This window comes from Podarcis erhardii, assembly GCF_964252035.2.
Source record: "Podarcis erhardii genome assembly, chromosome: 6".
In the NCBI taxonomy this organism is placed as follows: Eukaryota; Metazoa; Chordata; class Lepidosauria; order Squamata; family Lacertidae; genus Podarcis; species Podarcis erhardii.
This window is the reverse complement of record NC_138510.1, coordinates 52392263-52408205: the sequence shown is the minus strand read 5'-3', so window position 1 is coordinate 52408205 and position 15943 is coordinate 52392263. Positions and strand designations below refer to the sequence as shown.

Here is a 15943-nt window from a genome sequence, read left to right as displayed (position 1 = left end):
TTTTGGGGAAATAAAACAGTTCTTCACCTGGCCCCAGATATTCATTAGGCTTGCTGCTGGTGTCAGGCAAGCTTTTCTAGGAAAGATAGGGCAGTATAGCTGGAAAGACCCAATCAGAGTCCCTGAAAGTGGGGAGATCTGAAGAAGGGCCTCCTGGTATAATATTAGTAGTTCAGGAGGTTCTTGTGGAAGAAGGCAGCCTTTGAAATTCTGCAAAGCAATAAAAGGGCATTAGGCTGTCAGGTGCTTATAGTTAACAACCCACCTTTGGTGTAAACAGCATACTTACTGCAGATTTATTTATCCCCTTGTGTATATCAAAACTCTCCTGATATCTGTACATGCTGGCTACTCTTAACATACATGTATTAGAGCTATAACATAATTTATAGCTTTTGGTAATATGTTATATAAGTAATCGCCTTCACCCAGGGCATAACCAGCACAATGGACTCTAAATAAAATGCTCGCAACTGTGATTCAACTTGCAGCCTTAGTTGCTTAACAACTAGTTTAATGTTCTTAGCAATCTTGCTCTCCACAATACATAACGTAGTAACAAACAAAAACAATATCCCCACCCCACCGTGCAGCCGTATGGTACCTGCTATGATCTGGTGTAATATTTGATTACTTGCCCAACTGACATGGAAAGATTTAGCTGTCCTTCCCACATGCTGTTCCGTTCCCTTTTTATGTTCCTTTAGTTCATTTCCTACTTATGTACATACCTAGCTGAAACCATCCCTGCCCCCCAGAAATCTGTAGAGGCCCAATCTACAACAGCTAGGTCATAATTTAATTGTTAAGAGAATATTTTCTTGCTGATAGTTTTGTACCAACCAAAGTAATTATATGGCTGGCTTATTTTGGTTTTTTTAACATTCCAGTTATATTTACAATCTCTTCCCTTTATTTCTATGTACAGTATTACATATGATTAATTACCAAAGAAAAAATCTTCAGTAGTACCAGTGCTTAAAAAAGTTGGTCAAAATTATGTTTTGCTTAGGACAACAACATTCCTACCTAATGCTGGCCTTGGGCTCTGATCCAGCTTTCCTGATGCCCTCTGCCCCAGCCCACAGCTCCCATTATCCAAACTAAACTCCTTTGCGTCATCTCCTGTTTGCTTACATTTGCAGCAGAGTCCACAGGTTCACAGCAAAACTGGAGCAAGACTATTATTATCATGTTTAATGCTAATCTCATCTAACATGCAGGTCAAATATTTGCTAAAGATCCTCTTTAAACTGGCCTCTCTGATTGCAGCAGCCAGAAAATCTCTTATAGTTTGCCTGTTAATGCCTACTCAGAATAAAGCCTCATTTGAGTTCTATGGCACTTACTGCCAAGTATGTGGCTATAGCATTGCAGGCGTAGTCTCTTTTTGATGGACAAGGCTGGCCCTACCATTGGGCAGAGTGAAGCAGCCACCTCAGGTGGTAGATGCTAGGGGGATAAAAGTGGAGGCAAGATGTTGGAAGAGAATTGCCTGTGTCACACAGCCTCCCCTGCTGCCCTCAGGCATGGTGGAGGATGCAATCCCATTGCAAATGGAAAAAGAAGACATATGAAGGCCACCCTGCATAGGGAAGTTTTGTAATGTTTAATTATGTTTTTATATATGTTGGAAGCAGCCCAGAGTGGCTGGGGCAACCCAGTCAGATGGGTGGGGTGCAAATAATAAAACTATTTTTAGTATTACATGTATTTTGCCTTGGTACTAAATCGCATTAGGGTTTTGTTTGACTGCCTGATTACAGAATCAAATCAAATAGATACTCAGTTAAAGGAGCCTTAGCATTTAGGGTAGAACTGGTAGAACAGCAAAGTCTTTCCCACAGATTTTTATTGTTAAAGCTCTCCAGAGGGAAGCAGTAACAATATTATTGATGTTAACATCTTCCCCTCCAATAATTTTTCTCCATGGATACCGGAAGTGACTTTGACTGGATGAGAAGCGTTTTGGCAGGGAACTATGGAAAATTAAGTACTGAGTGGAAGGAGGGTTTGGATCCTCTTACCCTTCTGATTATTTGCCTTAAAAATCAAACCTACACAAGTCTACAGGGTGGGTAGTATAGCACACAGAGAAAGGAGTGATAAAATTTGCTAGGCTACAGTCTGTGAGGAACAGTCCTCCTTCCTCTGTTTACAATTCCCCCTGCATTTGCACCCATAGGCTTGTCTCTTACTTGACTAGCACCAAGGACCATGAGGTTGTGTAAACATCTGTACAGCTTTTTTATCTTCTACTTAACATTGTCATTTGCTCTAGAGGCCCTTTAACCCTGTTCATCTGAGGGATCAGTGAAAGAATGAAAAGCAGAATGGGGTGTGTGTGTGTGTGTGTATGAGAGAGAGAGAGAGAGAGAGAGAGAGAGAGAGAGAGAGATGAAGAGGGAAGGAGAGGCTGTGTCCATGTCTATTTCTCCATGGAATTCACACTATGGGCTGCATTTAGGAGATGTAGTACTTCTGTTGGAAGCCTCAAAAGTGGGACAGCATTAGACTTTAATCAGCAACGGAGGAGGCAGCTGAGGGGTAAATATGCTTTAATGCCTCTTAACTACCCTTTCCCTGCCCAATCCACTTTCCCCTGTTGGGCAGTGAAGTAAAAAGAAACAAAGGCCTATCTAGCCAATTCAGAGGGGTTTTCTTAACTGGCTTCATTATTCAATTAAAATGTCTAACAGTGCAGTAGAAACTCGTTTATAGAAAATGGTCTGGCACATTTAAAGTTTACGCATGTAGAGTAATTGCTTCCATTGGAATGTTATGTTCATATAGTATTCAGAAGTGTTTACATAAGTGATACAATATAAAATCCAACATGCTAATGAGTTTCTAAAACTTATTTAAGAGTCATTCCCTATAGATAGGCCATGTTTGAGTATTCTTTAAGTTTGCAATCTTATACATACTGATTACAGTTTAAAATCTTACATGCACACTGAAATCACTAGGATTTTCTTTTGGATACGAATGCATGGGATTGTGCTTTGAATCTTTCACCATCTGTTGTATAAATAAGAGTCCTCACATGTAATTCCCAAGTATAAAACTCAATTATCAAATAATTCATTCAAAGCTGTATGCTTCTGGTTTACAATGATATTCATTTTATAATGAGGAGCTCAGAAAAGTTTAAGAAATTATTTCAAATTATCATTTTAAACAATATTTCTACCGACAACTCAGAAGTCTTCTCATGAATATGTAGGTTTTATATTGTATAGCTTCTACAAAATATTGGTAGAGCTTCATAAAATACAGTAAGAATAATTACTTCACTCTAATGTATATGATTCTATTTTTGCATGAAAGTACATTTGAAAACTAGCTGTGAGCTCAAAACTCAACAGGCCATTTCCTAAAAATAAGAACAGTCTTCTCCAGCACATCTAAATATTTTATTTTTGTTTTAGGTATGGGTTGCTGCAACTTTAATGGCAACTTTCTGCAATTTTAAATCCCACACCTACAAAAAAAGTTTTAAGAACAGCTTACAACATATAATTTTAAAAAGCATCATGATTAATCTCCAGGTTTTGTGGCACCAGTTCTTATCCTGCTTATCTTCACGTGCTTGGGAGGTGTGGTAAGCTAGATTTCTACATCCATAATCTACAGTGTTATCTGCCAATATCATAATGATGTTGAAAAGTTGTGCGCTCCACATGCAAGGATCAATGTGGCAATTGTTCTTGGTACAGAAGTATGAAGCTCTTCTGATTCCTAATCCTCACTAATCTTACTCCTTGTACACAAGAAGAAATAGCAACTGCCTTTGTTAGCTCCCCTCTAATTTTTCTAGCCGTTAATTCTGTTTGTCTGTGTGATACACCAGATGCCTATTATTACCTTCACAGGTGTGTAACACAGCAAAGACTAGTATGACGGCAAGTGAGGATACCAAACATGGAGAATCAGAAGGAAAGGAGAGCCAAAGAACACTCAGCCCTGGGTACAAAGCTCACAGAAAATAGAAAACAGCTACAGAAGTCTTGGGTGTGTGCCAGCACATTCCAGCCAGTCCTCTTAGAGGCACCCATGGAAGCAGGGCAAGGGGGATAAAGTGAAGGGACTGCCTCAGAAGAATGTACTTTGAATTAACCAGAAGTCTGCTAGTAATCCTTACTTGACGCTATCAATTTAAGAGAGGATCCCAGCTATAGGAGGTATTGGAATATCACCATCTCAATTGATGCTCTGCAATCTTAGGAAATCAAGTCCTTTTAATATAGTGCCTTGTGGGGATATTTCCTAATGTTAGGTGGCAGTGCCACATTGTGGGTTCTATCAGTTAGTGCAGCAGTTTGTGTAGTGTTTCCCACTTCCTCAGGATATCCCCTAAATTGCAGGATGTTCAACCTGAATGGCTTCTCAAGATCAAGCACTTTTGGCAGCTCTTTTGTATTCTAATGCTTGGACAAGTACAGGAAGTTTGCTTTTAAGATGCTATTTTATCAAATTATATATCATATATTTATTCCTTTCAGATTTCTGGGAAGTATGTTGATCCTCCAATTTACTGAGCGCAGGTGTGAAACATGTAATCTTGAGCTACCTCAGTCTGGCTTCAGGTTGTTTTGGGACCTAGTCAGCATTAGTGGTCCTGATGGATGACCTTGATCACAGGAGAGTGTGACCCCGCAGCTCACTCTTTTTTGACAACAATCAAGGTACCCACTTGGACCAACAGTGTTGGGTGGGGATTTGTGGCACTTTACTTCACTGGTTCTGTTCCTTTCTGCAGGACCTTTCAGAGAATGACTCTGGAGGACTATAAACCCCTGGCATTTTTACTATTGGGTCTCTCACGGTACCATCACATCCCCAATGCTTCTAAACATCTACCACGTTACCTAAATGACCACTTTATCCCTTATAAACCGGCCAGATCACAGCACTCTTCTGAAGCCCTCCTGACATAGATTAAGTTTCTACGGGAACCAACATTTAACATAGCAGCACAGGTGCTCTGGAACATTGTTTCAAGAATTACCACTTTGATAATTTGCCACCGATAAAAGTTGCTTTCTCCAGTCATTTTTAGATGATTTATTTGATTCCTTGTTGGTAATTTGATTTGCATTTTATGTTGTTTTATTGTACTGCCATGATTTTTTTTCTATGACTTGGCAGTTCATACACTTGGAAACAGAAAATAAATAAATAATGTAGAGAAATTCCAGAACTGCGTAAGTACCCAAAACGTTGTGAGAGGGAAAGGACCATATCAGAGCCAGTACTGATAGGAAGGCAATTAGGACTATGCAAGGACTAAGATCAATCAATGATTTTGGGCTTGCCATTCAGGTTTTGGATAGTGAAAGTCTGTAAGTCATGAGTTATTAGACTGAAGGCTGCAGCATCTGTTACATGGCTAAAAGGGTTTGGCAACATGGTTAACAAAGTCTATTTAGCAGGGGTTGCATAAAGCTTAGGGTTTTTTACACGTTGAATTATCTTTTCACACCCAGCTCAGAAATACCATCTCCCCTCAAAGGAGTACAAAGATAAGCTTTCTAACAGAAATAATGCCCTTTCAGAAGAGCTATTGCATGTTCCTGCTATACTGAGATCACTCAATTAATTAGAGACATAGGATTCCAATTTCCCCCGAGTTTAATGACAGTACAAAACATCAGAAAAACCGACTGTTCTACATGCATCCCTGGGCCAATCATATACATGGTACTGGTCCTTTTTATCCACACTAGCACAAGGAGCAATTTCCCTTTCCTGGTTCTGATCAAAAGGACATATACTATTAACAATAGCTATTAAGTACTGACCAATTTTTCAGTTCATAATCCATTTACTCCAAAGCTGTCCTAGTAACGTACATTGGATTGAGCCAGAATAAATGGCATCTGAACTATAAACCAGTTAGCTCACAATAATTTTACTATTAAAAATAAAGGGAATGACAAGTACAGGTCTGCTTTTACTTTTACAGGTTACAGAATAGATGCCTTGTACAAAAAACAACAACAATCACACAGCACATTTAGTTCTGCTTGGAGAAGTACTCTCTACTCTTCTGAACATCAGGCTTGATAGTGTCTTTCCCAGGATGCCAGCCAGCAGGACACACTGAGGAGATAATAATATTAACTTTTAAGTTACTCCAGGAGTACAGACCGAAAACAGCATACAAAGAACTAAGTTGTTATGTCAATCACTAGACTTGATGACTTGGATCACTACAAGCTCCGTCATCTATTTGACTAACTGCTGGAACTAGCAGCAGTCACCACCCCACCTCTCCTACAGAAGGGCTTCTTGATGCAATTGTGTACCTGAGTTGTACAGGACAGCCGCCTCTTGGAAAAACCGAAGCGATTCACAGTTTATGCATATAAATTACTAGCCAAATAAATGCCTGACAGCAACAGAAGACTGAAATAATGACTGAGAGCAGGGAGGTTGGATGGAATATGGGCCAGAGTTGAGAGCGAAAGACTAGGATTGTGTGTCCATTGAAAAGTAACAGCTGAAAGAGTCCCTTTGAGGGACTGAATGAAATGGGAATGAGTTTAGAGAGCCAATGAGAGGCAGATGTAGAAAAGGATAGACATTATGAAAGTTAGAACAGTCTGTACACAGTCCTGGATGTTATGTTCCTTAAGTAAATACATGTTTCTGTTTTAATTGTTCTGGTCAGGGTAGAGTTTAATGTAAATATATCTCATTGACTAAGAATATATTGGTTTCTGTAAGTAAATAGGTGGTTGATGCAGGTCTTTTAAGAAAAGTCTTGATTCAGTGATAAAGGAAGAATGCCCTTAGTGCCCACCTGGAAACAAACCTTTGCAAGGGAGCCTGCAAATATCACAATATGGTGGCAATGTGGCAGAATAGTAATATATATGAGTTATAACTGACATTTATTTGTTGGCAGTAGGGAAGAAAAGGATGCATGTTGTGCCCTGAGTCTAGGTTTGTCCCCTAAAAAATGATGTGAAAAATTAGGGGGTGTCTTATACATGGATAGTGTTGAGGTTGGACTAGCGATTGGTTGTTGCTGCAAAAATACATGGGGGTGTCTTATAGATGGAAAAATACGGTATGTTCTGTAGGAAATGGCCTCAACAAGAATCCCACAGAGAAGACAAGCAAATAAGGTGAGGTGCCAATGCTTTCTCTAACACAGCAGCCCCCAAACGCAACATTTGAGATTTCTTCCCATGGGAATGAATGGGAGCTACTCACTTATGTGGGAAAATGCTACTGTGTATATGGGATACTGTCTTTACAGGGACAGTAGTTGCTGTCTACCTCTGACTCTAGTTTCTCGGTGGAAAGATGTTCTGCCCCTCCACCAGCTGTCAATACTATCTCTTATTTGTCCTGTAGATATGGCTAGAAACCACAGAGACTCTTAAAAGCCTATTTCTATTTACCTATTCCTGGACTTTTTTTTAGCCATACAAGATGCTACTCAGGAACTGGATTTTTATCAATGAGATACTGTTTTAGAGAACTACAGTGGTACCTCGGGTTAAGTACTTAATTCGTTCCAGAGGTCCGTTCTTAACCTGAAACTGTTCTTAACCTGAAGCACCACTTTAGCTAATGGGGCCTCCTGCTGCCTCTGTGCCGCCGCTGCACAATTTCTGTTCTCATCCTGAAGCAAAGTTCTTAACCTGAGGTAATATTTCTGGGTTAGCTAACGGGGCCCGCTGCTGCTGCCGCGCCGTAACCTGAAGCACTATTTCTGGGTTAACGGAGTCTGTAACCTGAAGCGTATGTAACCTGAAGCGTATGTAACCCAAGGTACCACTGTATAGTCCTAGATTTTCACATTTATGTTTCCTTAAACATAGTATCCCCTTTTGCAGGGAAGAGGATACGCTATGAACTGTTAAGTGCATCCTCCTTTTTCACTGAGAAACTTACTGCAGTTCATGCTTGCCTAGCCTGAACTTGACAGTCTTACCTTCTCCATGTTTGTCTGTAAACTGAAAAGCCTGAACTAGCCGGAGTGTTTCATCAACTGAGCGACCGACAGGGAGATCATTGATTGTGATCTGGCGCAAGATTCCCTTATCATCAATGATGAAGAGGCCCCTAAAGAGAGAAGACACACACACACACACACACACACACACACACACAAAACACTTAAATGTATGGTGGCAGAATACACAAAACTACAAGCTAGCATTCAATACCAAGTTCTGTACCCTTTTAGTTCTTCTGAAAACATCAAAACCAGTTCTCTTAAGATCTGGTACAACTTCCACACTATATATAAATTAAAAGCAAAACTATATAGAGACTCATTTGCAATTCCAAGCACTAAAACCTATATAGAACATTTCATAAAGGAATGTGGTAAAACTTCCTGCGTACAGCCTCTTTACCTTTCACCCTTCAAGAGACTTCTAACTTGAATGTTCAAACTTTTGTTACAAGATACTAGCACTATTCTGAAGAACGGAGTTTAAATTTGAATTGGTGTTTTTCAACCCAGGTGCTGATAGCGGATCTGGGAAGATGCCAAATGGAGATTGCACATATTCACACATTCACTTTCCTCTTCCTAGTGAAAAGGACATTCATAATTAAGGGCAGCCTTAGTAACAGGGCTAGTAAAGTGTGCATGTTGACTCAAAACTTGATTCACTTATTTTCTGTGGGCTTCTCCCTCTGATTAAGTTTTATCTTTTAGAACCTTTATCATGCAGTGCTCTATATACCACAAGTCACTAAGAGGCTGCAGTGGTAACCTTACCTGTAGGAAATGCCTTCATCTTCTTTTAATACTCCATACTTTTTAGAAATTTCACGGTTTGTGTCAGACACCAAGGGAATACGCATGCAGCCTAGTCCACCCTGTTTTTTGGGTGTGTTGATCCTGTTAACAACAAGAAGAAAGGCATTTTATAAAGCAGGTTAGTATTTCAATAATATACTTGTCCTTCTGTACACTTACACATTCGACTGGAGCAGAATATCTAAAGTACAGGAGATTCAGTGGTCTTTGCAAAAGAGGCAGTGACCCAAAACCTCCTGTCTAGTTTCAAGCACTAGTTTGGAATTATTTCAAGTCCCAATCCATGTTACTGGAGTGGTGTGGGAACAGCTTCCTAGTGGTCCGGTTCCACACTGCTCTTACAATATCCAATAAAGGAAACCCACATGGTTCTTGCCATAATGGTTCTTACCAGAGAAGCAGCTTCATTGGGTCTAAGGTTACAGCTCAAGCTGCTCAAGTTCAGGGACTTAAGATGACTACACTTAAAAAGCTACAGGACTGGATCAGAACAGGATTGTGAAGAGTGGGCAAAAAACCCTTAACCAACCCCCTTTCTAGCACAAATTGATTTGTGAGCAGGATGGTGTTTTCTTTCTCTTGCACAGGTCATGAGGATGGGTTGGGGGGGGAGGAGAAATAGCTGGCAAAGGTCACTTGTTGGTAGCTACTTCTTTCACCCATTTAACAGGCTTATAACTTTTAACGTAGGAGACCCCCAGAGAATAAAAAGGCTGAGGTCCAAATATTCTTACCAGGCAAGATGGCAAAAGTGAGAGTCGACAGAAGCACCAATCACTTCGCAGTTGATTTTTCTAAACTCCTCAGATCTGTCACTGAATGCAATGATCTCAGTTGGGCAGACAAAGGTAAAGTCAAGTGGATAGAAGAAGAACACAACATATTTCCCTGGAGAAGAAGGTAACAAGTTAAGATTCCCACCACAGCAAAGATGGAAGCAATTCAAAAGTCACAAATTTCTGATTCCAAACATTAACAGCTTTGTGGCATTCTACCCCAGAGGTGAGGAGCCTTTTTTGGCATGGCAGGCCAGTTGTTTATCTTCTGCCACCATGGCTAGCAAACTTTGCACACGATCACCTTACTTGTCAGTCATCTGATGTCATACTGCCACCAGTTGATTTGACAGGTGAGTTGGACCACTAGGGAGGGCTAAGAGAGAGCTATACAGTGGTACCTCGGATTACATACGCTTCAGGTTACATATGCTTCAGGTTACAGACTCCGCTAACCCAGAAATAGTACCTCAGGTTAAGAACTTTGCTTCAGGATAAGAACAGAAATTGGGCAGCAGTAATGTGGAGGCAGCGGGAGGCCCCATTAGCTAAAGTGGTGCTTCAGGTTAAGAACATTTTCAGGTTAAGAATGGACCTCCTGAACGAATTAAGTACATAACCAGAGGTACCACTGTATACATCACAAAGCAGGATTGAACTCCCTGGGCATCTGCCACACCTGAGATCACATATGGGGCAGGTGGGTGTGGTTTAAGAAAAACAGCCTAGTGAGCCTAGTTTGGACTGTAGGCTGAAAGTTTCCCACCCATGCTCTCTTCTCTCCTTGATCTCCAAATAAACAAAAGAAGTGCTGCAAATAAAAGTCGTAACTATTTTCTTCCAAGCTAGCAGAAGTGACACATGCAAGGACAACAACAGAATAGGGTACCTACATGCAGATGTGTTAGTAACTTTCTGCGGACTTATTTGCAATACTATCCAATGCATTTTTGTGAATGCCAACAAAACTTCCATTTCAGAATCAAAGAAGGTTACAGTATGTTGTTAGTCCAGACAGTTGTTAGGGTTTTATACATGTCACATACTTATCAGTACCTCAGTAAACCCTTGCCAACAAATACAAATACAACATGCTTTATTGCACTTACCTTTGTACTGGGAGAGTGTGATTTCTTTGAATTGCCCATCTGGCATTACAGCCGTGGCCAGAAAGTCTGGGGCTGGCTTCCCAATGTGAGCATCTCCTGCTGACATTCTGACTGGAGCTGGAGAAAGTTTGAACTTGTTAGGTTCTGTGGCTTTTACATTGACCCACCCCAGAAGAGGAAACCCATTAGCAAAAGTTTAGCATACATTTAAAATACAATTTAGAATGTGCTGGACTGAACAGAACTACTGCAGGTTTGTCAAGATATTGTAGGAACAACTATTTCATTACCTCAGTATTTGGATCAAAAGAAAAAGAACCTTCACTATCTGTATATTCAATACTTTTTTTTAAAACACAATCGATGTAGCACACAAAACAGATGTTAAATGTTCCACATGCTTTGATTTAAGCAGTATCTGCTGAGTTATAAACTCCATGGGTACAAGTAAGTAAACTCTACTTTTACCCTTCAGTATCTACTCTGCAGCACGGGGGAGCCTTCAGCCCAAGAGGTTATTTCAGGCAAGCAAGCTACGCCCATACTCTTTGATCGCGAACTACCATACATACATGGGCAAAGGAAAGCGGCCCCACCCGCCAAAGTTGAACTGCAGAGTATGAAGTTGCAATAGGAGTCATAGGGCCCCTCTGCCAAAGGTTTGCATAAATAATGATGAGCAAGGCCAAATGCCATCATGCATGCAGCCTGAAATTCATTTTAAAGTATGTACTTCAACTAAGTTTATGTTGCCACATAATTTTAAATATCTGAACCTTAACACAACCAAATTTTCTACTGTGATTGTAGCCAACTATGCATTAGCATAGTTTTTAAGATATAATATGACTCAAGAATACATACCAATCACCTTTAAATGCCAACATTAATTGTCTCAACAGAGCAGAAAAAGATTAGATGTGTGCATCCTGCCATCTTTAAGCAAACTGGAAAGATACTGAGGGAAGTGCTCAGTCAAGTGTAAATGTATCAATTTTGTTTTTTTTCATAGATTCACAGAACTGCAGAGTTGCAAGAGACCCTCAAGGGTCATCTAGCCCAACCCCATGCAGTGCAGGAATCTCAGCTAAAGCATCCATGACAGATGGGCATCCAACCTCCACTTAAAAACCTCCAAGGAAGGAGCGTCCACAACCTCCCAAGGAAGTCTGTTCCACTGTCCAACAAGAGACACTTTAAGGGATAATCTATACTAACAATAGGAACATGAAACTTAACAGCATTCTGTAGAACAAGAGTGGCTCCCACAAACCCTCCCACAAGCATTTTCCCCCCTCCCACCATCACCCATGGGGCAGCAGGGGCAAAATGAAAAAAAATATTAGATGCAGAACTGGGTTGGGGAGTGGAAAACTGTACCCTCTAGACTAAAATTATAAAAGTATTTATATACCACCACCTGCTAAAGTATCAAGGCGGTATACAATAAGTATATAATAAAATGCAAAACTATTAAAAATATAAAATTAAAGGTAATGTGAAATATGCATTCTAAGCATATTTAATAAGGATGGCTGCAAACAGTTCCCAAAGGAGCAATCTGATAACCACATGAGGAGCAGTAATTCCCCTTCAGGTGATCTGCCTGGATCAGCTGCATAGGGAGGGTTGTCTGACTCGTGTGTGCATGCACATGTATGTGAAAGTGTGCACAGCCCTTGGGCCAAAAACTTAAAAAGGAATTTTAAACCACAATACATTTCAGTGGCTTTAGTAGCTCCCCATCAGTGTTCGAAACTCCTATTGTTCTAGGCGCATTTTGCGACAGGGAATTTCATTAGGGTAAGCAGTTTCTGAGCTCTGGGTGCAGTACTGGACCTAAGATTTCAGAATAAAAATGCAGAGTGGAAGGAAAGGAGGACCTTTTTCTGCCTCTCCACTTCTAGCTACTCTCTGAAAACTGGAGAAGAGACCCTCTTAAGAATATTAGGGGAAGCACTAGACCATGTGAAAAATGAACATAATATTTTAGCTGCAGTTCATTCATTTTCAGCTTTGTATTCTTGTTATAAAAAAGTGCGCCTAAACATTCCCTTGTTGCACCCATAACCCAGGTTTAAGGCGCCACTTAGCTCTGAGCTTTCATATCTCAGTTTCTAACACTGTTCCCCATACAACTTGGCTCTAGCACAAGAAAATAACAGCTGCGTTATTTTAAAAGTAAGCCTTGAGATTAGCTGCGTAATGCACAAGAAGTATTCCAAGTATAAACTCAGTACATCCCAAAACAGGCAACGGTGCACAAATCAGAGTTCCAGATGATCATCTCAACCCCAATATGCCAAAAATAATAGTAACTTACTCCAATCAGTGCAGTTAACTTTAAACGGTTTAGTTTTCCATTACGCAATGGTATGGAAATGAAACCGATAAGAGGAAACTCGTTCATAACTACCTAGCCTTCGCCCATTTCAACTCTCTTGCACATTGTGCGTCATGTTCATTCGCTAAATTCCATGGAGCTCAGTAGCACCTTTTCAGTTACCTGAGCCCAGGGCTACAACCTCGACCTTACTCTATAATTATATTTAAAAACTGCCATCTCTCGTGGAACACAAGACAACGGCCCCTAACCCGCGGAGGCAGCAGCCTTCCAACTCCCAAATGCCCTATTTTGCGTCCAAGCATCCCAACTTCTCTCCCTACCAAGATAAATGCAGCTTCACGCCCAACCAAACCCACCATCAGCCCATTGAAGCGACCAGCGGAAGGAGCCGGCGGCCAGAACCGCGACGTCCTTTGAAGTTCATTGACTTAATAGCACAATTTCACTTAATAGCTCGGGCGTCGATCGCACCCAGAGCTTTTCCCCACCCTGCAGGCTGCACTTCCCAACTTCCGAGCCTCTTTAAACCGGGATCTTTTGTTGCGCCAGGAAACCGAGGCGAAGAAAAACGACCCGAAGCTCGACCAAGGCAGGAAACTGAACTCAGCTCCGCTCTCCCTCCACCTGTTGGGCTACCAGGCGCCGGGGAGCAAAGCCCAGCTAAGTTACACACACAGATCTCCATCAGGAAACCGTCTACAATTAATTTGACACACAAAACAGCAGATCTCAAATACTATTAGGAAGCACATTCTATTACAGCAAACGAACAAAACCTGTACGAACTGCAGGCCAGCCCTGCCCTGGCCCAGATTCTCATTTTGGACGGCGGAGAGAGAGGTATGTTTTACCTAATGCGAAATTACCCGCTTCCTCAAATATCCTCTTGCCGCTCCCGGCTCGAAACAAAAAAAGATCCAGCCCTGCAGGCAGTGCCCCTTCTGTTTTATACCTTCTCAACTCTCGCGAGAGCACGAAGCCGAAGAACTTGTCGGTTGGCGCCTCCTTCCCGGCTCTCCTGCTTTCTGGCGTAGCTGCTGCGCCAGCATGACTTTGCATTTTGCGGCTTTTTGTTCGCCAGCCTAACTTTTGGTGCTGCTGGTTTTAGAATCGGGTGTTGTTGTTTTTTGTAGTTGGTGGGTGGGAATCAGGGCCAACTGTACTGCACAGATCTTGATAGTTTTTTGGGGGAAAGGTGCCCCCTCCCCTTCGACAAATCGCGTGGGGAAGGGAAGAAACGTGAATTCTAGCTGCAGAGTTATGGTTGCATTAGGCTCGGGTTTTATGGGTGATGCAAACCATGCATGACTACAAAGCGGCGGCGGCGGCGGTGGTTGCAGTCGTTTCACTGAAACCGTGTTGTGCAACCGATCTGAATTGAAAATGCAAAGTCATGTGGAATAGACAGTTTGCTGTGTGAAAGGGAAGGACTTTGGGATTTGCCCAGTTAACACCACAGCTTGGTCACAACGATGGTGCTTGAGCGAAACTTGGGTCACATAAGGAATTCTGTTTTCAGATAGATGTGACACGTTGGCATTTAAACTATCACGTCCCTTTGTTGTAAAAATGTGGAAACCTCATGGATTCTATTCATTCCTGGGATCCTTCATTTCACAACTTTAGTTTTCGGTGTAGACCTGTACATTGCTTCAGACTAGTTGGGTTCCTGCCATACAATTTACAACTGAACGAACTCCTGTTCCTTGCTGACATAGGAATAGAAATAATATATTTATTTAAGGATCATACCAAAGGCCTGTCCAGTATCATGTTCCCCACAATGCACAATCAGGTGTGCCCTGGAAGGCCAAATGCAGAAGGTGAAAACACATCCCTCTGCCTTTGTTGCTCTAGAGCTGAAGTATCAAGGTACTTCTGAACCTGTAAGTGATATATAATCAACATGACTAACAATAGCTACCTACAGTCTCCCATCTTCCTCTATAATGAACTCAAAATTGCTGTCCCACATAAAGCAAAAGACAATGGCCTGTAAATCTTGAATACAAGCAGCATTCGTACACAAAATTCTCCATTTTGTGTCCAAGCAACCCAGACAACACACTGTTAACAAAATGAGTAGTAAAGGTAAAGGGACCCCTGACCGTTAGGTCCAGTCGTGGATGACTATGGGGTTGCGGCGCTCATCTCCCTTTATTGGCCGAGGGAGCCAGCGTACAGCTTCCGGGTCATGTGGCCAGCATGACTAAGCCGCTTCTGGCGAACCAGAGCAGCACACAGAAACGCCGTTTACCTTCCTGCCGGAGTGGTACCTAGTTATCTACTTGCACTTTGAAGTGCTTTTGAACTGCTAGGTTGGCAGGAGCAGGGACCGAGCAACGGGAACTCACCGCCAACCTTCTGATTGGCAAACCCTAGGCTCAGTGGTTTAGACCACAGTGCCACCTGCATCGTAGTAGTACTAGCACCTATTTTTTTACTAGAAAATGCACTGATTGTAAGTAGTATAAAATTCAGTCAAATTGCTTTGTCAGTTTTCTGCTGGAATTACAACACTGAATAGCCAATAGTTCTGTTCAAACAGGTTTTATAAAATGGGAGTTGCCTGGATGTGGATTTTTCCATAATCACAGATTACCTTTGGGCAGTTAGTGGTGAGAGAATGTTACTTTACGCTCAGAGGCATATACTATTATTAACCATTGATGTGCACATTATCCTGCAAGGCGAAATAAAGCCACATTTTCAGTCACTTAGCTGTAACTGGAAGCAAACAGAAACTCAGTATTTTGTTGATTCAGCCAAAAACAACATTATCAACAGTGTTTGCAAGATACCAGTGCCATATTTCCTTGTAACTAGGGAGGTGGCATGTTACTGGATAATCTATTTTTCCTATTTGAAGGTTAATTATTTTAAAATCTCTGCTATTCATTAGTTAGTCTTATTCACATGA

At 41.4% G+C, this 15943-nt stretch overlaps 1 protein-coding gene across 2 annotated transcripts; it reads right to left on the bottom strand.

Annotated features, from left to right (window-relative positions):
- Positions 1-5616: 5616 nt before the first annotated feature.
- Positions 5617-14033, bottom strand: PRDX1 (peroxiredoxin 1). 2 transcript variants are annotated; one of them, XM_081865592.1, is made up of 6 exons: positions 13875-14033; positions 10677-10793; positions 9526-9679; positions 8750-8872; positions 7952-8082; positions 5617-6105 (listed from the first exon to the last, which is right to left on the bottom strand). In XM_081865592.1, the coding sequence occupies exons 2-6, from the start codon at positions 10780-10782 to the stop codon at positions 6020-6022; spliced, it is 600 nt and encodes a 199-aa protein (XP_081721718.1). In that variant the 5' UTR covers positions 10783-10793; positions 13875-14033; the 3' UTR covers positions 5617-6019. The 2 variants fall into 2 exon arrangements, with proteins under 2 accessions (XP_081721718.1, XP_081721719.1); XM_081865593.1 differs by having other exon boundaries at positions 10677-10787; positions 13875-13983.
- Positions 14034-15943: the final 1910 nt, after the last annotated feature.